Genomic DNA, 23,786 nt, shown 5'->3' on the forward strand with positions numbered 1-23,786 from the left:
TTCCCCTCTACCTTTATTTCTGCTTGAAGACTGAGTATCTTGGATGAAACTTTCAGAACAGCATTAAATGTAGTGATACAAACATCCTTCTCTTGCTATTCTTTCCCCCACTGGATGTCTCTAATTTTTCAAAGTAAGACAATGATGTCTGTGGCTTAAAAGGAAAACCTTTTCAATGTGAAAAACATTAATAGTGTACATTTTCCTAAGATGAAGAACCAAAAATCAGTTTGGAAAAGGAATGGATCATGAAATTTTATTGATAAGGACTTCTGTTCCCAAGGTTTACTCTAATCACATTTAGAGTACATGAAATAGCAATACTTTCTGGTTGAGAAAACAGAAACTCTGGCCATAGTATTGATGCTTAAGAGAAATATAAGCCTCTACCTAAGGCAAGAGTCCACATCTGAAGAATTCAACCAATATGACATATACAAAAAAGTCAATTCAACATATTGCCTTAAGATATGTAAGAAATCCAAAGAAGACTGCTTCAGTGGGAGGCTGATATACACATTTCATTTAACAGACATAATGTACAATGACTAAAAGAACTATATATTCCCAGAAAAATTAAGAGTGTGCATATCTGGGTTAGCACCTAGAAAGTACATAGAAAATAAAACAGAAAAACGGAGAAAAGCTTTGTGTAAAAATCGTTTGGGCCCACGTTTCTAAGAGCAAGTTCTCATTCATATTTGACAGTAACTCATTCCATTCCATAGGAACTTGGTGATCAGCTGACTCATGTCTTCAGTGCTTTATGACAACAGACTTGTCAACTTGACGGATTTTATATGTAAATTTAAGGATAAAAAGTTTTATATGCACCCTAGTTTTATTCCAAAATTACTGACTACAAATTTGTGGTATATTATTAGCAAGATATTGGGAAAACAAAGGAAACTTTCTTTACTGCTTGTGTGATGTGATCTGGTTCAAGAATGGTGCCCTGGGAATTACTCACAATTTCACAGGTACACTGATAATTGGTAGAAATGATTGCTGGGAAGGAGTATCATAAGTGGCATATTTAAGTTATAAAAGGCTCCATTAGAATTAGGAGAAGTTTTGCATGGATGGTGACGGTAAAGCCTCAGTGGAAGAGAGGTCAGTTAACAGTATAGTGTGCACTTCATGCAATATTCTTTGGTTACAGCATATTATCCACCGGCAGAACTACCTTGCTTACAATATAGACCAGTGGTTCTTAATTGGGGGCAATTTTGCTCCCCACCCTCGGTAACATTCGGCAATGTCTACGATGATTTTTCGCAACTGGGGGAGGGGGGGTTTGCTACTAGCATCTAGTAGGTATAGAGGCTATGGATGTTGCAGCCCCACAACAAAAACTCCTCGGGCCCCAAATGTCAATAGTGCTGAAGTTGAGAAACCCAAAAAGAGGTTTATATGACATGTGTCTGGGTTGTCCATAAAGTCAAAAGTACACTATGGAGGCAAAAGGTCACCTGCACTGTATAGTTCTGAGAGCTCCCCGTCAGCTCTCATCAGCAGAGTCCTGGTCCCTGCTGTCCTTTGAGCCAGAGCAAGGTCTCCTTTACATCAAAGAGCTCAATAAATATTTGTTGAATGGATAGAGGAAAGAGGTGTGAGAAGCATGGCTCAAAGCCTTCAACTGAGTATACTGAACAGTGAATTAAACTTAAAATTATCCTGAACCTCAATGGTGTCATAGTCTCTGACTATACAGGACCTTAAAATCAGGGTTACCATAGTGTCAAAAATGGAGTCAACATTTTAAGGGAAGTATGTCTAAAAACTTCTACACTCACTGTAGTGGGGCAAACCAAGTAAAATGGTGTTAAAGGCAAACATTCAATACACCATTTTAAACCCAAAAAATGAACATATGAAATGCCATGCACAGCACACACCATTCCTTTTTTTCTTTTTTTACATATTTACAATTTTATATACTTACTTATCAATATATCTTCTATCTTTACAATTATAAAATTATTTTAAATTATAGAATAGTGGTACCATTGAATTCCCTTAAACATACATTTTGTAGCATTCATTTGTTTTACCCTTTAAGAGGCAATTATTTACCCAAATCTAAACCACACTGAATACCACGTGGAAGCACATAGGAAAATCGTGGAGAAAAAATAGATTTAGACAAAAATTTCACACAAGCCTTAAATGAATCTATTTCAGTAACTCAAATAAATAGTATTTTATTATTTACTAAGCTTCCCCTGCCAGGAAAACAAAACAAAAACAATCCCCACAAACTGTACCTTGAAAAATGCTCTGACACTTAGAAGCAATTAAGTTATATTCTATATCTCAATCAGTGGACTGTAGTAAGGACTAGATACAATTTAGGCTCAAATAAATACTATCTGTACATTTTCATCATCCTGCATATACTTGAGGTTGCAATGGTGGAGGAAGTTTGTCATTTTCAACATTTTCAGAGTCAATAGCTGCTAAAGACTGATTTGGGGGCTTAATTTCAAGTGGACATTTCTCAACAATGTCTTGGACCTTTTTTGCAATTCCATCAGTCCAATCTATTAGGTCTTTTTCAAGTTTCTTGGCTTCATTCATAATCCTTTCCTGTCGTTCATTCAATTGAGACAGGAGATCCAAGTTCTTATACATTTGCTTAACACCTAAACAAGCATCAGGAGACCAATTCTCAGATTCTTGCTTTCTGGGAGAAGTCTGGCCAGACATGTATCGATCAAAGTCTTCCTGACTTAAATTCAAAGACTGAGCGTCTAACTTCTCGATGAAAGTCACAGCACAGCACTACAAAAAGAAGAGAATGTTATTATAATCATAAGAGCAAAGACACAAATATTAAAACAGGTTTTTAAAAATCCTTTCATTATGGAGAATTTAAAACTGAAGCAAAAGTAGACAAAACAGTCTAATGAACCTCCATGGACTTCAGCTTCAAAAACTATCAACACATAGCCGATCATGTTTCCTTTATGCTCTCATCTGAAACAGTACATTTCTTCCTTAAAAAAACAAAAAAACAATTAAATCTAATTGCCAACTCCCATTGAGCCTGTCAGAAATTCAATTCTCTACTTAGGTTGTTCAAAGGTGCTACAGTATTGAACAGAGTGAAGTACTGAGGAGGCACCTTCAATGCTGGTTCCACCCTGGCTGCTTACAGAGCTTCCTACAGGCTTTCTGCTTCTCTGCAGGACAGAGGAATCCTTGTTGAGGACGGGAGCTCCAGGGCCAAGTACCTGGGGCACACCCCATAAAACCATTTTGTTTTGGGGTCTTGCAAGCCCCACAAGGCCTACTTGGGCATGACCAGACATTGGGAGCGTCCTCAGGGACCCCTGTGGCACACAGACCACCAGTTCCCAAAGAGATATTTTAAATCACATGTTAAAAGGACAAGTTTGTTTGTTTTTTTGTTTTGTTTTGGTTAATCCTCACCAGAGGATATTTTTCTATTGATTTTTAGAGAGAGTGGAAGGGAGGAGAGACAGAGAAAGAAACATTGACAGGTTACCTCCGCACACTTGGGGCTTAGGGGAGCAAACCCATAACTCAGGTACACGCCCTTGACCAGAATCGAACCCAAGACCCTTCAATCTTTGGGCTGATGCTCTTATCCACTGAGCCAAACCAGCCAGGGCAAAAGTACAAGTTTTAAAACCAGACAACCTGAGTTGTCACCTCTGTCACTTGACAGTCAAGAGTTGTGTGATCCTAGGAAAATTACCTAGGCTCTGTGAGGTTTCCACATGAGTAAAATGGGGGAAATATCAGATTTACTGTGAGAATTAAACACCATAACACATGTAATGTGCTTAGCTCATAGATCTGTAGTAAGCAATGAATAAATGGCAACAATTGTTAGTATAGAAATGCTAGGACAAACACTCAGTGAAACAGACTTCCATCAGTTACACATTCTTATATTGATTAAATTTTTCTACAATGAGCATGTACCATTTTCGCATTTTTTGTAAAAATGCTATTTTTACAAAAATATTCACCCGAATCTGTAAAAAAAAAAATCCTCACCCAAGGACATCTTTTTACTGATATTTAGAGAGAGAGAAAGGGGGAGAGAGAGAGAGATCGGTCAGTTGCCTTTCGTATACCACCTCAAGTAGGGACTGAACCCAGTATAACTTTTGACTCCCCCAAAAGTTAACTACTAATAGCCTACTGTTGACTGGATGCCTTGCTCATAACATAAACAGTTGATTGATAAATATTTTGTATGTTTTATGTACTGAATACTGTATTATTATAATAAAGTAAATCACAGAAAAAGTATTATTAAGAACATAATAAGAAAGCCCAGCCGGTGTGGCTCAGTGGTTGAGCATCGACCTATGCACCAAGAGGTGACTGGTTCTACTCCCAGTCAGGGCACATGCCTGGATTGTAGGCTCAATCCCCAGTAGGAGACATGCAGAGGTAGCCGACCAATGATGTTTCTCTTTCAACGTTGTTTCTATCCCTCTATCCCTCCCCCTTCCTCTCTTTCTAAAAAAGAATCAATGAAAACACAATTTAATAAAATTTTTAAAAACAAAATCAGCCCTAGCTGGTTTGGCTCAGTGGATAGAGCATTGGCCTGCAGACTGAGGGTCCTGGGTTCAATTCTGGTCAAGGGCACATACCTGGTTGCGGGCTCAATCCCCAGTGTTGGGTGTGCAGGAGGCAGCCGATCAATGGTTCTCTCTCATCATTGATGTTTCTTTTTTTTTTTAAATATATTTTATTGATTTTCTACAGAGAGGAAGGGAGAGGGATAGAGAGCTAGAAACATCGATGAGAGAGAATCATCGATCAGCTGCCTCCTGCACACTCCCTACTGGGTATGTGTCTGCAACCAAAGTACATGCCCTTGACTGGAATTGAACCTGGACTTGAGTCCGCAGGCCGACGCTCTATCCACTGAGCCAAACCAGCTAGGGCATCATTGATGTTTCTATCTCTTTCTTCCTCTCCCTTCCTCTCTGAAATCAATAAAAAAATATTTTTTTTAAAAAAAAGAAAACTGCCAGAACCGGTTTGGCTCAGTGGATAGAGCGTCGGCCTGGGGACTCAAGGGTCCCGGGTTCGATTCCGGTCAAGGGCATGTACCTTGGTTGCGGGCACATCCCCAGTGGGGGGTGTGCAGGAGGCAGCTGATCGATGTTTCTCTCTCATCGATGTTTCTAGCTCTCTATCCCTCTCCCTTAATCTCTGTAAAAAAAATCAATAAAATATATTTTTAAAAAAAAAGAAAAAGAAAAAGAAAACTATAAGGAAGAGAAAATATGGTTACAGTATTTATTGAAAAAATCTGCATGTAAGTGGACCTGTGCAGTTCAAACGCATATTGTTCAAGGATCAACTGTATACAGAAAAGAAAAAAGACATCTGATTGGAAAGCAGTTTCAGTTTTGAACAAATTAAATCTGAGGCACAACAAATAGCTGGAAGTGGAGCTCAGCATGAGGTCAAAACAGGTGACACAAACCTGTACAGGTGACCAGCAGAGCTGTGACCAGAGGAGACAGCCTAGGGAGAGAGATGCACAGAGGACAGAACCCCAGGGAGTGACACAACTCAAGAGGAAGTAGAGGACACAAAGCCTACAAAGAGACAAGAAGGGGTGGAATTGTAGAAGCCAAGAAGTTCCAGAACAAAGGAGCCATCAAGAATGTTAAAGAAGTAAGATGAAGACTGAGAGTTCCCCAGGGGATTTGTCAACTGGCAGATTTTTTACTTTTGCCAGAGCATTTTTATTGGAAAAGTGAGCATAGAAGCCGACTCTGAGTCCAGCAAGAAAAGGATGAAGAAAGAAGGTGCAAACATAGTTAAGGCTGTAGCTCAAGGCACGGGGAAACTGCACAGTATAGGTGAACCAGCAGCCTTCAGTTTCAACAATGAGGGCCCCTCAAATACCTCCTGGTCTTGCTTCATTTCTCCTACTACCATGTCTCTCCATCTCTATTCTTCTCAGGATTTTCAGATCATCTAATCCTCTTTACATAACAACTGACTCTAAAAGGCTCTTTCTTCTTTAGTACTCCAGTGCATGCTTCCTTTATGTTAAGAAATAGTGCTCCAAATAAGGGAGCAAGCATCATTTTGAAATAGTCCCAAATTCCTCCACTTACAAACCACATTTCCCAGATGCTGGCACTACAGTGACAGGTAGGGGAACACAGTGGCTGAGGGTGATATGTAACAAGGGCAATCCAGGTTTTGAGGGACCTGAAGCTTATACGCTTTTGGGAACTCATTTAAAGGGAAATAAATAAAAGATGAACACAAAATTAGGTACAAAAGTGAATACGTATCTATATACATAAAAGACTAATATGCAAATTGTCCCTGCAGGATTTCGACCGGGAGATCAATCTCTCACTATGACATGTGCTGACCACCAAGGGGTGGCGTGGAAAGAAGGAAGACCCCGGCTGGCAGCCAGCAGCTGGGGAAGGGAGGTCCCAATCGGCCCTGATCGCCAGCCAGGCCTAGGGACCCTACTCTTGCACGAATTTCGTGCACCAGGCCTCTAGTGTAAAAATAAATCTCAACAAATTTTGGGAGGCTTGGAGATTCCTTACCCTGGCTTCCTCTCCTTATCAATTACCCTGTACAAATTCCAGAACAGGAAACAAAGCACTTACAGTGCTGAGGTTCAAGTTCATTGTTTGACAGTATATCTTATCCAAGCAAACAAACAGAAGTTTAGTCGTCAGTAAAAGGAATTATTCTGCCTTATAACTTAGATATATATATTTCAATCTTGTCCTGCCTAGAATTAATTAGCACTGTAGCAAAACAATAGTTGAAAATCATTTCACATTCTCTAAACTGACCCTTTCTAATTGGTAACTTGTAGAAATACAACAAAAATAAATCTTTTAATAAAGGAACCAAAGCCTAGGATCTGACTTATTCATGGTTGAAACAAGCCACGTAAGTGAATGGCTCTTATACCCAGGACTCTGGGGAATGATGGACCAAAGCAGCAGACTCCTCAATGTGGTTATCATGTTTCCCATACAAGCCCTATAATCTCTGGTCAAGTATTGGGAGGTGGAGTGTTTGCATGGCCTGGTCACCTGTGCACTGTGGCACCAAGCAAACATCTGTAGTTATGTTGACTCCTCAACTCAGGAGCAATTAACATGTCGCAGGCCTATGAGTGACTGGTCATATCCCTAAACTCAATACCTTCATGGTGGTTCTCCATAACACCAAGAAATCACAAATACTCACCAGATTGGTGAAATAGTAGCCATCCTCTCCAGACATTAATCGGCTTGGGTTGCAGAAGCGGGTGATATACTGAATATTAGACTGAAGGCGTGGGGGGTTACCCTTCAAAACAATGTAAATGAGAGTGGGTAAGAAGTCATCGGCTGAAGCTGGCTCATCCTTGGTGATCTTGATGGCATTGAAGATATGCTTGCTACACTTGGTGATGCAGGCCAACTTATCTCTAGGCACCCGCTTCGAATCCATTTCAATAATATCTGTAAAACAGAAAACACAGTGCTTCCAATGAGAAAATAATTACATAAAAGAAGCATTAGGATAATCACTTTATCCTATTAAGTTGGCGAGGTAACCTCGCTAACCTCCTCTCACCAGTTAACTTAATGTATATAAAACTTAAATCGGGGGCGGGGGGGAGGATAAAACTTAAATCAGCCGTACAGTGGTTAGAGTGTTGGCCCGAGGACTGAAGGATCGTGGGTTTGATTCCGATAAAGGACATGTACCTTGGTTGCAGGCTCGATCCCTGGCCCTGGTTGGGGCGGTGTGGGAGCAACCAATTGATGTGTCTGTCTCACATCGACATTTCTCTCTCTCTCTGTCTTTTCCCCTCCCTTCCACTCTCTTTAAAAATCAATGGGAAAAATATACTTGGTCAAGGATTAACAAAAATAAATAAATAAAATAGAATGCACAAACAGTAAATACCAGTTCATACTTATAGAACATGTGACCATGACCTAGCACTACACAGTATGCTCTACAAATTTCTTTTCATCCTCAGATGATGCAAGTGATACTTTTTAAAAAAAATATTTTAAATTGATTTTGAGAGAGAAGAAGGAGGAAGAGGGAGACAGATATAAACATCAATGTGAGAGCAACACTGATCAGCTGCCTCCTGCATGCTCCCTACTGGGGATCAAGCCCAAAACCTGGGCGTGTGCCCTGACCAGGAATCAAACTGGCAACCTTTCAGTACATGGGACAACGCTCAACCAACTGAGTCACACAGGCTAGGGAGGGATAATATTATTATTAAGAGAACTGAGGTTCAGAGAAGTTTAATGACTTGCCCAAGATCATACACATTGTAAGTAACAGAGGGGGGATTTGAAACCAAGTCTGACTCTAATGCCCATTCTTTTAATCATGATGTAAAACTACTTATGAATTTCATGGAGAAATAAGTCTTAATTACTTCTTAATGTATTATAAAACTCAGTTTAGAAATCCTCAATTTGCATACTGCATTTTAGCAATGTGGCTACTATATGGTACAAAGCATCTTTGTATTAGGTATCAAAATACAGCTGCTGAAACCCATCACACAGAGGTTCGCAGTGGCCAACCCTCACAGCATGTAAGTCTCCACTAGCTACAAACATCTACAGAAACTTTAAGACACTTATAACCTGCTGTTAGCAGACGAGATAAATCAAGGGTATAAATTTAATCTCATAAACATTTTATTTCTCAGAAAAAAATTGCTTCACTGCCCTTCAATACCACTAAGTCCAACTGGTGGACTCTTTTTTAAAAATATATTTTTATTGATTTCAGAGAGGAAGGGAAAGGGAGAGAGAGATAGAAACATCAATGAAGAGAGAGAATCATTGATGGGCTGCCTCCTGCATGCCCCACACTGGGGATGGAGCCCGCAACCCAGGCACGTGCCCTTGACTGGAATTGAACCTGGGACCCTTCAGTTTGCAGGTCAATGCTCTATCCACAGAGCCAAAGCAACTAGGGCCAATTGGTGGACTCTTATAAGCACACACCCGTTGTCAGAGGACTAGGAGATGGTGAGGGAAAGTTAGGTACAGACTCAGTGCCAGAACAAGGGCAGGAAGTGTGCCTTTGGATGCACATATATGCTTACCATCTTGAATATCATCAAAGTAAACAGCTGAGGCAGCTGAATTTGATACCAGTTCTTGCCATGAGCAGGAATAAAAGTTTCAGACTTAGGTGACAGGGTGGTACAGGCCAGAGAGTTCTTTCTGCTCAGCTCCTATCCGTGAGGTAAGCTACTCAAGGGACCCTCACAGGACCATCAACCATGTGTCGAAGACAGAAACACCGGACAGTGCAGAGGCCTTACTTTAACTTACTAATGCTTTTATTCTCTTTACTTATGCACCTATATTGTGAAGTATATAATCTTCACTTTTTTTAATTATTAGTTCCTTTACTTTTTATCTCTGGATTATAATTATTGTTACTATGTCTCAGTCTATTTTTCTTTTTCTATGTAAATAGAACTTATTACAAAAAAATATACTGGGGAAGATATTTTTTATACTTTCAAAGCCTTTTATTGTTGATTTTTATTCTCTATTTTAAACATTTTCTCATTAATTTTTATTTTTATTGTTTATGTTTTAAAGTAAATAAAAAATGAAGTACTTTTTATCTGGATGCATGTGTAGCTGCTACTGCCAAGGGGCAGGGCCAAGAGTGTAAAGAAGAGTATATAATGGGGGGGGGGGGGGGGGGCGTGATTCCAAGGGATTTCTCCCACTCTCTTCATCCTGCAGCAACCCCTCCATTTCCTCCTTGAATATCATTCAGTTTAAAAGAAGTTTCTCTGTTGGACTCTTTTGGACACTCACACCACAACATGTAGTTCTATGATTTGCACTGCCCTAAAGTCTAAACTAGGAGATGTAGGAGGAAAAACAAACAAAACAGGAAACTAGCCATTGTATTAGCTGTTTTTCTAGTAATGATTTCCCTCCCCAATCTGCCTGCTATTTACTTTTCAGAGTTCTTGCTTTGGGTCTCCTGTCCTGGGCTTTTTCTTCTAATCAGTAGGAAGGGTAGGGTTGAGTGTGCCTACTCTATCTTAGCAGATGTCTAGACTTATCTTTAATGGAGTTTTGAAACAAAGTAGTCTGTACTTCTAGGTTATGTTTGACATTTGGGCTGGAAAATTCCATGTTGCAGGATTGTCCCGTACACTGCAGGATGTTTAGTAGCATCCCTGGCCTCCACCCACTAGATGCCAGATGTCAACTAAAATGGAAAATGCCCCTTGCAGTGTATTTATAAACAAAAATGATAGTGCTGATTAGTAGCACATGGGATGACTTGGAGAAACTGAGCTGACATCTCTATATTTAAGAACTGTATTATTTTTAAAAAGGATGACTATTATAGACTGTCCTATAAATACTCCTGTACTTAGACTGACAATTTTAAAGATTAGGAAGAAAGTGATCATATAATCCTTGGTTCTCAAAGAGGCAGAACATTGCACTTGGATTGGCAAGATATCAGGGCTAAAATGAGAAAGAGTAAGAAGGTGTTTACAATTTTGTGGCTGAATTTTTACTATCAAAAGATCTCTTGAAACACCATCTCAGGTGCCTTGAAAGAAAATTTTTACCTCTCAAATTCTATTAACAAATGGTTGATGTATTGAAATCCTCTTTCTTAGTTCTATTTTTAAGTAAACAACAGTTGGGTACTTGCAGTTTCTGGTTTTGCAAGGTCTGTCCTGTGACTTTTCAGAAAAGAGTTCTCGACATAAATTCCTATGGAGTACTTTAAACATAAACCAGTTGGTCTTGAACTTGAGAAAAGTCTAAAAGGTGCACATTCAGGCTTTTGAGAGGCTGTCACCTTCAATCTCTTATAATGTTCCCTGAGCAAAAAGTAGGCCTTGACCCAAAGAACTCAATTCACTGGACTTATGACATAGCCTAGCAGAAAAGCTTTGAACAACAAAGATGACAGTATTTAGCCACATCATTTAGACTCTTCACGAGGAATTAAAAACAACAATTCATGTAATAACAAGAATTGAAATGGAAAGATAAGCAGAACCTGAGAAAGTGGAAAAGAATCATGTTAACAGTAGATAACTCAGTCTCTAGAGAGGCCTTGGAGCTGTTTCTAAGTCCTGCCTCCCTTCCAACCCTCATAATATCTTAAGCAAACTCCCATTTCTTCCTGTTACTTAAGGGAGTCTCTGGTTCTTATAATCAAAGGAGCAGCCTACTTCATAGCCTGCCTCCAACACCACTACCGGCAACTGGCCTACTTTCCTACCCGGCAGAATTTCATTAACAATCTCTAAGTGAGCAAATCTTCCCAACTCTTCTTAGTGAAGGAGAAGTTGTCCAAGATTGGATGTCTTTTCCATTAGGAGTTTTTTTGTTTCTTGTTTATTTTTTAAATTTCTGTGTTGCACTTCTACTCAGTTATTCCTGTGACTAAGAAACAGAAACCTTAATTAGGTGCCTAGATCTATCCAGAAATGGCAGAACCACATCAATATAAGGCACTTCATATGCTTTCTGAACAAACCAGAAAAGTAATTCAAAGCACTCTCTGATTAACAACCAATTAGAAGCATCATTTTAATATGTAACTCTAGTTTGGGTATGACCTTGCCTCACCAATTCTCTCCCTCTCTCCAAACTTCCTTTGAGTATATAAATGCAAATAAGGCCGAAACCAGTTTGGCTCAGTGGATAGAGCGTTGGCCTGCGGACTGAAAGGTCCCGGGTTCGATTCCGATCAAGGGCATGTATCTGGGTTGCAGGCACATCCCCATTGGGAGATGTGCAGGACGCAGCTGATCGATGTTTCTCTCTCATCGATGTTTCTAACTCTCTATCTCTGTCCCTTCCTCTCTGTAAAAAATCAATAAAATATATTTAAAAAAAATAAATAAATGCAAATAAGCCCAGCTCAGTGGTTGAGCGTTGACCTATGAACCAGGAGGTCGTGGTTCAATTCCTGGTCAGGGCACATGCCCGGGTTGCAGGCTCAATCCCCAGTAGGGGGCGTGCAGGAGGCAGCCAATCAATGATTCTCTCTCATCATTGATGTTTCTGTCTCTCTATCCCTCTCCCTTCTTCTCTGAAATCAATAAAAATATTTAAAAAAAGAATTAATGCACTGAGTTTTAAGAAATTTATTCTATCTGTATTTGATCTTAGTTTAGTTCAATACCCAAGAAATAAGAAGCCTGGGTCCTGGAAAGTGAAGGGGAAAAGTCGTTTACCTGCTAATCAGAATGCTTTTAATTCATAAAACTAACACTCCTGGAAATCATGTTTACCACATTCCAATATGTCTTTGGCAGTCTGAATTTTAGAAATACTTTATCTTTTTGCTCTCTGAAATAAGTATGGGTTTCTAAAACATAGTGTTAACTTCAAGGGAAAAATATCCAAATATAAAAAATATATATATATAAAAAGTTTCACTGACCTGTAATTGCTTTCACTACCATATCAGACACTTCAGGAATTTCTTCATTAACAGGGACACAAAGCATCTGAGGTGTAACCCAGTGCAGGGCTCTACAAGAGAGAAAGACAGTAAAAAAAGTTCAAAGAATGGACTTTTTAGCGTGGCCAGTAGGTTAGAGCATTGACCCAAGGACTGAAGGGTCTCAGATTTGATTCCAGTGTACGTACCTTCATTGTAGACTTGATCCCTGACCCTGGTCGGGATGTGTGCAGGAGGCAACCAATCAATGTGTCTTTCTCACAACTATGTTTCTCTCGCGCGCTGTCTCTCCCCTCCCTTCCAATCTCTCTATAAAAATCAATGGAAAAATATCCTTGGGTGAGGATTAACAAAAAACAAACAGATAAAAACAGAATGAACTGCAGCCATTTATCTTATCATTTCCATCAGTTACAAGAAAATAAGGGACACCATTAATTAATCGGGCAATTCTAGGCCCAACCACATCACCCCTGCACAGATCAGAAGCTCACAGTAACTAGAGTCCTAAAGTGAGGCTTCTCTTCTGCACTAATCACAAGAAAAGCAGAAGACAATTTTACTGGTTGTAATGAGATTATACTAGGTGTGAAAGCACTAGATATCTGAGGATGAATACTTGTGAAGAACCTGCTGCTCCCTGTCCTGTCCACCACCATTAATGTCCTTGTAGGCTCTGTCCTCAACTTCTGGAGCATATCGGAGCTTGTGTAAGAGTCAACAAGCAAGTGTCACCTCAGCCTGAATCACTGAGTTCTCTGATCACATCGCAGCTTCACTCCAGAGATTCTGTTGCCTATGCCCACCATTTACTTGACTAATGCTCTCACCCTGAATCTCAGTCCAAAGCCCATTTAGGTCTATCTTCTATCTTCCCAAGATCAACTTCTCACTTCTAGTGTGACACCAGAAAGTACTGATCCATCAATCATCAGCCTCACTGTCTGGGAACTCCATTTGAAATTCCTTGGCCCCTCTCCTCTAGAAACACCTCATCATGCTCAGTCTTTGTGTGGTTCCCAAATTTGATAGCCTATTCTCTGTGTTTCACTGCCATTGGAATGCAGAACACTGAGGCTCATTCTACTGGCCATGAAAGACTGGATGTGCTGCAAAGTATTATCTACCCAGTGCTAGCGGAAAGATGTGATTAGAGGAATGGCTGAATAATGAGCACCCCTCGTAGAGATGAGAAAAAAATGATACCCATCACCTTGATATGGATATTTACAGCTTCCTACCTGACAAGATAGTTAGTACAATGAAATGAGAAAATAATGACATTTCCTCCTTAGAAAATTTGGATATTTTAAAAAATCAGAAACATCAAAAATGGTTCTTACCTAAAACTGCTGGCATTCAGATGGATAAGCAAAATGGTGCCTTGAGCTCTCTCCTCCTATCAATGTACCATATTCCTTTTCTTTCTGACCCCACAAGGAAGCTCATATGCTTATATGCCAAGGATGGCAGGTACCTTAGCTTGGTCTCAAGGTCTGAAATTCAAATGCCCTGTTTTCCCACAAAGTGTTCTCCCAACAGCTGGTGGTAAATACAATGGTAAATTAAATCCCTCCTTGTTCAGTTTCGCTTTCCTCAGTTTCAGTTACCCACAGTAACTGTGGTCCAAAAATACTAAGTGGAAAACTCCAGAAATAAATAATTGATAAGTTTTAAATTGCTGTTCTGTGTGATGAAACCTTGCACAGTCCCACTCGAGACGTGAATCATCCCTTTGTCCAGCATATCTACACTGTATACTCCACCTGCCCATTGGTCACTTAGTATAGTCACTCAGTAACTGTCTCAGTTATGAGATCGACTGTCACAGTATTGCAGTGGTTGTGTTCAAGTGAACCTTATTTTACTTAATAATGGCCCCAAAGTGCAAGAGTTAGTGATGCTGGTAATTCAAATATGCCAAAGAGAAGCCATAAAGTTCTTCCTTTAAGTGAAAAGGTGGAAGTTCTCAACTTAGTAAGATATATTGGGAGAGAGAAAGACCAAATAACTTTTATTATAGTACACTGTAATTCTTCTACTTTATTTGTTACTGTTGTTAGTCTCTTATTCGCCTAATTTATAAATTAAACTTTATCATAGGTATATGTGTATAGGAGGGAAAAGTATATATAGGGTTCAGCACTATCTGCAGTTTCAGGCGTCCACTTGGGGTCTTAAAAACAAATCCCCTGCAGATAAGGGGGATTACTATACAACAAGACAAAGCAAAACAATCAACTACCTGATCCTCTTTTGAACAGCAAGATCTTTCTTCTCATCATCAGTCGTTTCTGGACAGAACACATACTTATAGAGACGAGTCATGATGTACTTTTCAATCTGATCCATTATCTTCTCAACTCTTTCAGGAGGCACTGAAATATCCAAATGGAAATAAAAGCCCAAGATGAGGATGGGCATGTATAATTAAGAATTATTTTCATAGTACTTTCTACACAGCAGAAAACTAACTGGCTAAAAATACATTAACCACACCCAAAAAGAAAAGTATGAGATGTTACATTGAAAAATACCTTTAAAAAATTTACCTGACACTTGGGACTGCCTTTTACATAATCCCCACTTCTAACTTAAGCTGTTTTGGCAAGACCTATCAGGTGTTAGGTCTTCCTCACACCCAAGTGGGAAGACTCAGCATGGGTCCCTCTCTATTGCTACATTAGAAAAGCACTTGAAATCCCCAGACTGATGAATGCTAGTAAGACTCACCCTTTCGCTTTTCTGAGGTTTACTATAAAACCTTAGAGATCTCTCCAGAGTATATACATGGGGTAGATTTCTCAAATGTATATGTATGCTAAGTACATCCTAAAATATAACATCAATGGAAATTAAATTCAAGAAGAATCCCTATAAACCTAAAGTAAATCAGTGGTTCTCAATTTTTCTCCTGCTTTAACCTTTAAGAAATATATAATCATGACCAAATAACTCACTAAGATGGTAATTCTAAAATGGGGGTTTCATTTAGAAGCCTCCAAAAGAGTTTTAATCAGCTCTGCCCCAACCCCTAATGAAGTTATTAAACCTTGCTCAATAAATTACCCTATTGCTCTGATTATCTTGGAACAGTACACATGATGTTATTCAATGGCACTGCTAAGTGTAAGACCAGCTACCAAAATGCTGGAGTTGGGCACACCAGCCAGGCCCTCAGAGAGAGAGAGAGAAACTGCTAAGAGATCCAGCAGTCTGGCCCTGTGCAACTACCAGCAATCCCTCAATTTGGGCTGGCTAACAAAGTATTACCTTTCCCACGAGTCTGCATTCTTTCAGCCACATTCTGGTAAAAATCCTGAGTGCACTCTGACTGTTCCTCAATGCTTAAGTCCTAAAACAAAGGGACAAAGAGGCGGCTTGGTAGCTGAAGAAAGATCAGGAGTAAAACTTTAAATTTTATGTAGTCTCCAAACCCACTCCTTAAACTGGTACCAATCTCAAAAGTACTCACAAATTATATTAACTGTGCAGGGGAGAAAAGCCTATTCATATATTAATTGTAACACTCTATGACCTCTCATTTCCTTTTACTATATATACATGTTATTAAATGAGTATAATGCATATTTTGATAATTTACATGTTTATGTACATTCTATTTATCTAATCTACTTAACCATTTTTGCTGGCTTTATTATATTAACCAAATTTTTAGACCATCCTCTACCACTGTGCACTTGGGTTCCTTCCCCCTTTACACTCTTATGTACTATAGCTATAAACAATTATGTGAAAGCTGTTTCTTTTGGGTTATTTCTTTGTGATACATTTTCAAAAGTGTCACTAATAGTTTCTAAGATAGCTTTGAGTATCTATCACTAGATACAATCCTCAGAAACTGCAATGTACAGTCAATCAGCCAAGTACGTGTGCTTATTCCCCCATGACCCCTACAACATTGCACTTCATTAATTTTTATTTGATTTTACTGACTTTTAGGTGTAAATACATATATTTATGTCCCACATTCTTCCAAAGAATATTTGAAGTTTGCATAAAAGATAAACATAGTTTACCACAGCAAACTAGAAGGTGATAAAAAAAATAAAAAGAAAGAAAGAAAAACAAAACATGGAGGAGACCAAGATGGCGGCGTAGGTAAACACCGGAGACGGCTGCCGCAAACAACCATTTCAAAAATACAACTAAAAGACTGAACGGACATCACCCAGAACCACAGGAAGGCTGGCTGAAGAGAGACTCTACAACTAGAAGGAAAGAGAAGAGCAAATCGAGGCTCAGAGGCGGTGCAGTGTGGAAAATACAAAGGTACCGAGGTGCGCGCGCAAAGCGGGCTGGTGGCTGAGGGCGCGGTTGTCGTTTTCTGTCGGGAGTGAGTCTCAGACTCTGGGCTCCAGATCCGGGCGAGTCTCTAGGGACCCAGACTCAAACGGGAGAAGCGGGATTATCCGGCATCAGTTGGAACCTGAGGGCAGCTTTCTCTCCGAGGTTTGCAGCGGCTGCCGGGGTTCTGAGAAGCAGAGCCTCTGGGAACGGGACTGAGCGTGGCCATAACTGCTCCCTCTGCCCGCCCTGTTGATCCCGCCCCGCCCAAACCCTGCGCACAGCCATTTGCCAATTGCCTCAGGCAAAGGCTGGATTAGCGCCTCCCCAGAAGGCAGACGTTTTCCGCACAGCTGATTCCTATAGCCAGTCGGCCTGGCGGTCAAATCCCTCTAGTGTTAACTACAACAATTAAGGCTTGGCTAGAACAAGACTGCGCACAGAGACCACAAGGGGGTGCACCAAGAAAGCATAAAAGATGCGGAGACAAAAAAACATGACAGAAATGGAGGATATGGAGCTAAGAATCGCAATTTTGAGGGCTTGCCATAAATTTGTGCAGAGCCTCACGAAAACTAATGAGACCCTCGATGCTACGATAAAGAAATTAGAAAGTAAGCATACACGGACTGAAATAAAGAATATTATACCCAATAGCAGACCAGAGGAGCACAATAATCAAACCAAAGATTCGACAAAAAACACCCAATTGGAAAAGCAAAATGAAAAAAGAATCCGAAAGTGTGAAGATAGTGTAAGGAGCCTCTGGGACAGCTTTAAGCGGACTAATATCAGAATTATTGGAGTGCCAGAAGATGAGAGACAGCAAGATATTGAAAACCTATTTCAAGAAATAATGGCAGAAAACTTCCCCCATCTGGAGAAAGAAATGGACTTACAGGTCCAAGAAGCGCAGAGAACCCCAAACAAAAGGAATCCAAAGAGGACCACACCAAGTCACATCATCATTAAAATGCCAAGAGCAAAAGACAAAGAGAAAATCTTAAAAGCAGCAAGAGAAAGAGGCTCAATTACCTACAAGGGAATACCCATACGACTGTCAGCTGATTTCTCAACAGAAACTTTGCAGGCCAGAAGGGAATGGCAAGAAATATTCAAAGTGCTGAATACCAAGAACCTACAACCAAGATTACTTTATCCAGCAAAGCTATCATTCAGAATTGAAGGTCAGATAAAGAGCTTCACAGATAAGGAAAAGCTAAAGGAGTTCATCACCGCCAAACCAGTATTATATGAAATGCTGAAAGGTATCCTTTAAGAAGAGGAAGAAGAAGAAAAAGGTAAAGATACAAATTATGAACAACAAACATGCATCTATCAACAAATGAATCTAAGAATCAAGTGAATAAATAACCTGATGTACAGAATGAACTGGTGATTATAATAGAATCAGGGACATAGAAAGGGAATAGACTGACTATTCTTGGGGGGAAAAGGGGTGTGGGAGATGCGGGAAGTGACTGGACAAAAATCATGCACCTATGGATGAACACAGTGGGTGGGGAGTGAGGGTGGAGGGTGGGGTGGGAGCTGGAAGGAGGGGAGTTATGGGGGGAAAAAAGAGGAACAAATGTAATAATCTGAACAATAAAGATTTAATTAAAAAAAAAAACATGGAGAGAAACAGAAAGTGAGTCAGGAATGACAACACAAAAATGTATTCCTTGAAGATACAAAACTTAATCAACAGTCAATCCATAAATTTGTCTTTCAACTTTCTAGCAATCATCACCAAGATGAAAATAGTCACACAATTAAGAGTCCAACATATAGAAACAAACTAATTTTTTAGGTGAAATTCTGACACCAAAATTAGAAACTTCTCCCAAGGATTCTCACAAAGATGTCACTGTAGAAAGGCAAACTCCATAGGACTCTTTCTCATAAATTGCCTCTGCACAGGCCTAGGACAACATACAGCAAGGGCTGACAAAGCCCTGGTAAAGCATGCAGACCCTAATGCTCTGGCTTAATTCAGAAAGGATGTCCTGGTTCGGGGGCAGTGACCAAACCTGACTTATCTGCCTTCTGTTCTTTCCTGGTTTGGGCCTTCATTACCTCACCTGTTTAGCTGCTCTCCCCACCTTTCATCTCTCTCACTTTTCAATCCATCTGTAACATACCACAGTCCAACTGATCATGCTAGATTGTGCCTCAAATCTCCAACAGTTGTCCATCAGACAGATGCTGCCTTCAAAAGCTGTCCAAGAAAGTCCCTAATAGTTACTGCCTTTAAGACTCAGTTCATACCGTATCTCCTCTAAAACGCTCTCATTCCTTTAAAAAAAAAAACAACTTTGTAGGTCTCACAGCATTTGCCCCGCCCCCAATCACCCCTCCGCTGATGCCAGTCACCACTGCTCCCAGATCACCGTCCCCTCCCTCTGCCCGCTGGTACCCACTTTGGCTGGCGTGGTGCCGCCTCTGTCCCCCCTGAATGGTCATTCCGCCATTCGGTCAATGTGCATATTAGGCTTTTATTATATAAGACTAGAGGCCCGGTGCATGAAATTCATGCGGGGGGGGGGGGGAGGGAGGGGTCCCTTAGTCCAGCCTGCACCCTCTCCAATCCGGGACCCCTCTCGCAATCTGGGACCGCTGGCTCCTAACCGCTCACCTGCTTGCCTGCCTGATAGCCCCTAACCACTCTCCCCTGCTGGCCTGATTGCCACTAACCACTCTCCCCTGCCGGACTGATCACCTCTAACCACCTCTGCCTCAGCCTCCGCCACTGTGGCTTTGTCTGGAAGGACATCCAGAAGATGTCCAGTTGACCCGATCTAATTAGCATATTACCCTTTTATTATAGATCATAGAGGCCTGGTGCACGAATTCATGCACGGGTGTGTGTGTGTGCATGTGTGTGTGTGAACCACGGGAGGTTGGCCGCTGGCCCCAAGAAGGGAGCTGGCCCTCAACCCCCTTGGAAAAGGGGCCATGTCTGCCACCACCCACCCCCGATTCCCCATCCCAGCTCAGGCCCTAAGGGCCTGGTGGGGTCAGGAGAGGAGGTGATTGTTGCTGGGCCGGGTGCGGAAGGAACGAACACTGAATGCCGCCACCGCCATTGGTGCCCCACCACCGCACAGTTCCCCACCTCCCCCCTTCTCTTTCCCTCGCGGCCGAGCTGCCACCTCGGCAGGTGGGCAGCCCCTGGGGAAGGGAGAGGACGGGAGTGAGACAAATCCTTGTGTCGAAGGCTGATTGCAGCAAGGGAGCTGCTCTGCTATGTACAAAACCCCGACCTAGAAGCAGGTCTCTAGGAATGATTTAGCACCAGGGGCCGATGGGGGATGGCTGGCCGGGTTAGGTTGGCTGTGGGAGGGCACTGACCACCAGGGAGCAGCTCCTGCATTGAGCGTCTGCCCCCTGGTGGTCAGTGTGCATCATAGCAACTGATCAACAGATCATTCCAGTGGTTCCGTCATTAACAGTCGCTTAGGCTTTTATATATAGAGATGTGTTTGTTTGTTTTTAACTTTTATCAAATGTTTTATTTTTTTTTAAATTTTTTTATTAAGTTATTACATATGTGTCCTTATCCCCACGTTACCCCCTCTCCCCCCCACTCATGCCTTCACCCCCCCTGTTGTCCATGTCCATTGGTTAGGCCTATATGCTTGCATATAAGTCCTTTGGTTGATCTCTCCCCCTTACCCCCACCCTCCCCTACCTTCCCTCCGAGGCCCGACGGTCCAATCGATGCCTCTCCGTCTCTGGATCTGTTTTTGTTCATCAGTTTATGTTGTTCACTATATTCCACAAATGAGTGAGATCATGTGGTATTTATCCTTCTCTGACTGGCTTATTTCACTTAGCATAATGCTCTCCAGTTCCATCCATGCTGTTGCAAATGGTAAGAACTCCTTTTTTACTGCAGCATAGTATTCCATTGTGTAGATGTACCACAGTTTTTTAATCCACTCACCTACTGATGGGCACTTAGGATGTTTCCAAATCTTAGCTATGGTGAATTGTGCTACCATGAACACAGGGGTGCATATAACCTTTCTAATTGGTGTTTCTAGTTTCTTGGGGTATATTCCTAGAAGTGGGATCACTGGGTCAAATGGGAGTTCCATTTTTAGTTTTTTGAGGAAACTCCATACTGTTCTCCACAGTGGCTGCACCAGTCTGCATTCCCACCAGCAGTGCAGGAGGGTTCCTTTTTCTCCACATCCTCTCCAGCACTTGTCGTTTGTTGATTTGTTGATGATAGCCATTCTGACAGGTGTGAGATGGTACCGCATTGTCGTTTGGATTTGCATCTCTCGGATGATTAGTGACTTTGAGCATGTTTTCATATGTCTCTTGGCCTTCCGTCTGTCTTCTTTTGAAAAGTTTCTATTTAGGTCCGTTGCCCATTTTTTGATTGGATTGTTTATCTTCCTTTTGTTTAGTTGTATGAGTTCCCTGTAAATGTTGGAGATTAAACCCTTATCGGTGATAACATTGGCAAATATGTTCTCCCATGCAGTGGGCATTCTTGTTGTTTTGTTGATGGTTTCTTTTGCTGTGCAGAAGCTTTTTATTTTGATGTAGTCCCATTTGTTTATTTTCTCTTTAGTTTCCATTGCCCTAGGAGCAGTATCAGTGAAGAAATTGCTTCGGCATATGTCTGCTATTTTGCTGCCTGTGGATTCCTCTAGTATTTTTATGGTTTCTTGTCTTATGTTTAAGTCCTTTATCCATTTTGAGTTTATTTTTGTGAATGGTGTAAGTTGGTGGTCTAGTTTCATTTTTTTGCATCTATCTGTCCAATTTTCCCAACACCAGTTATTGAAGAGACTGTCTTGACTCCATTGTATGTTCATGCCTCCTTTGTCGAATATTAATTGTGCATAGTGGTCTCGGTCGATTTCTGGGTTCTCCATTCTATTCCATTGATCTATATGTCTGTTCTTGTGCCAGTACCAGGCTGTTTTGAGAACAGTGGCTTTGTAATACAGCTTGATATCTGGTATTGAGATCCCACCTACTTTATTCTTCTTTCTCAGGATTGCTGCAGCTATTCGGGGTCTTTTTTAAATTCGGTTCCGTTGTTAATGGTCGCTTAGGCTTTTATATATAGAGATGTTTTTTAACATCAAAATCACATATAGTTGTGGAGGCTTAAACTAGTGAAGGTTAATTAAATACATTTTCCCAATTGTTCTACATTTTGATTCTGAAAAGAAAGCTGGCTTTGCCCATTTCTTATTTAAAAAACATTTAAACACCATAGCTAATATCTGGAAACAGCCTAAATGCCCATCAGTAGATGAATGGATTAGAAAACTGTGGTACATCTACACGATGGAATACTATGCTGCTGTAAGAAAGAAGGTACTCTTACCATTTGCAACGGCATGGATGGAGCTGGAGAGCATTATGCTAAGTGAAATAAGCCAGTCAATGAAGGAAAAATACCACATGATCTCACTCATTCATGGATAATAGAGACCATTATAAACTTTTGAACAATAATAGATAAAGAGGCAGAGCTGCCTCACACAGATTGTCAAACTGCAGCGGGAAGGCCGGGGAGTGTTGGGGGGCAGGAGGGAGGGGGTTAAGAGATCAACTGAAGGGCTTGTATGCATGCATATGAGCATAACCAATGGACATAAGACACTGGGGGGTAGCCGAAACCGGTTTGGCTCAGTGGATGGAGCGTCGGCCTGCGGACTGGGGGGTCCCGGGTTCGATTCCGGTCAAGGGCGTGTGCCTGGGTTGCGGGCACGTTCCCGGTGGGGGATGTGCAGGAGGCAGCTGATCGATGTTTCTAACTCTCTCTATCTCTCTCCCTTCCTCTCTGTGAAAAATCGGTAAAATATATTTAAAAAAAAAAAAAAAAGAAAAAAAAAAAAAAGACACCGGGGGGTAGGGGAAGCCGGGGTATTGTCAAGGGCGGGGGGAAAAAAAAGGACACATATGTAATACCCTTTGTAATGCTTTAAGCAATAAAAAAAAAAAAAAAAAAACATTTAAAAATCATATAAAGTTCATTTTAGAATATATTTTGACGCTTGCAAAATTTAGAAACCTCCTCTCCAAAATCCTTGCATTCTACCCCCAAAGATTACATGGTATACTTGCTCCCTTGTTTTTCTAGAATAAACAATATAACATTGTAATTTAAATGATATCTTAAGTGTTCATATTAACCTGAAAAATATTTGTAAATTTATTTTTCTCGGCTAGAGCCCAGGTACAATCCTTAATCTTTTAATTCATTGAATAAACCTCTAACTTTCTATATTAGATGTTATTAATATTTAATTTTATTTATTGCTATTGTCTTTAAAATTGCTATTTTTAAAGAATGCGCTAGGTTTTTTATCACTGGAATGTTGTATTGTAACTGAATTTTGTGGACTTTTATATCACCATATTGCCAAATTTATACCTCTATTAGTATTCTGTTTTTCTTTGGATTTTCCTGACAAATTTTCCTGAATATCCTTAATACTATATTTCTATCTATTCTAAAAACATTTATTACATTATTAGAATTCCCACAATTGCTTATACTGTAGTATAAGCAATAACATGAAAGATTAAAAAAATGCTCAGAGAGCATAGGAGGACAATGCAAATAATTATCTTCTACTGTATGATAAATATAAGCCTGAAGGATAAAACGTCATTGGACATATAGTAAATCTCTCACTTCTTCTTCTTTTCTTTTTTTTTTTTTTTAAGCCTACAGCACCCGGTATTCCCAGGCGGTCTCACTTCTTTTTCTTATTCTATCTCCACTAATCATCTCGAAACAGATATGGTGGTAGCAGCAGCAAATATTTTTGTTTTATACTAATACCCATATGAGATGGTCATGAGGAAGGTTGTTTCCTTTATGCTCCGTTGTATGAACTCAAGTAGACCCATCTTCGTACAAAACTTGATCTCCAGAAAAATATATCCATGGACAAAACAAGTTTAGGTCCACTGAAAACATTTCTTCAAAGAACTAGTTTTAATATTATGCTTGG

At 40.5% G+C, this 23,786-nt stretch overlaps 1 protein-coding gene across 3 annotated transcripts in view; it reads right to left on the reverse strand.

The window, feature by feature from the left end:
* Positions 1 to 229: 229 nt before the first annotated feature.
* Positions 230 to 23,786, reverse strand: part of RABGEF1 (RAB guanine nucleotide exchange factor 1) — a 67,616-nt gene continuing 44,059 nt past the window's right edge. For 2 of the 3 annotated variants that reach the window (XM_070412855.1, XM_070412853.1), the window contains exons 5-9: positions 15,757 to 15,838; positions 14,729 to 14,861; positions 12,463 to 12,554; positions 7,237 to 7,493; positions 230 to 2,784 (exon numbers count right to left, since the gene is read on the reverse strand). In XM_070412855.1, the coding sequence (XP_070268956.1) occupies positions 2,386 to 2,784; positions 7,237 to 7,493; positions 12,463 to 12,554; positions 14,729 to 14,861; positions 15,757 to 15,838 (963 nt within the window). In that variant the 3' untranslated portion in view covers positions 230 to 2,385. The remainder of the gene's footprint in view (positions 2,785 to 7,236; positions 7,494 to 12,462; positions 12,555 to 14,728; positions 14,862 to 15,756; positions 15,839 to 23,786) is intronic. The other variant, XM_070412856.1, reaches the window with a different exon arrangement.

Source organism: Myotis yumanensis, unplaced genomic scaffold (genome assembly GCF_028538775.1).
Source record: "Myotis yumanensis isolate MYYU_CA2020_CCGP unplaced genomic scaffold, mMyoYum1.0.hap1 SCAF_4, whole genome shotgun sequence".
Taxonomy (NCBI): Eukaryota; Metazoa; Chordata; class Mammalia; order Chiroptera; family Vespertilionidae; genus Myotis; species Myotis yumanensis.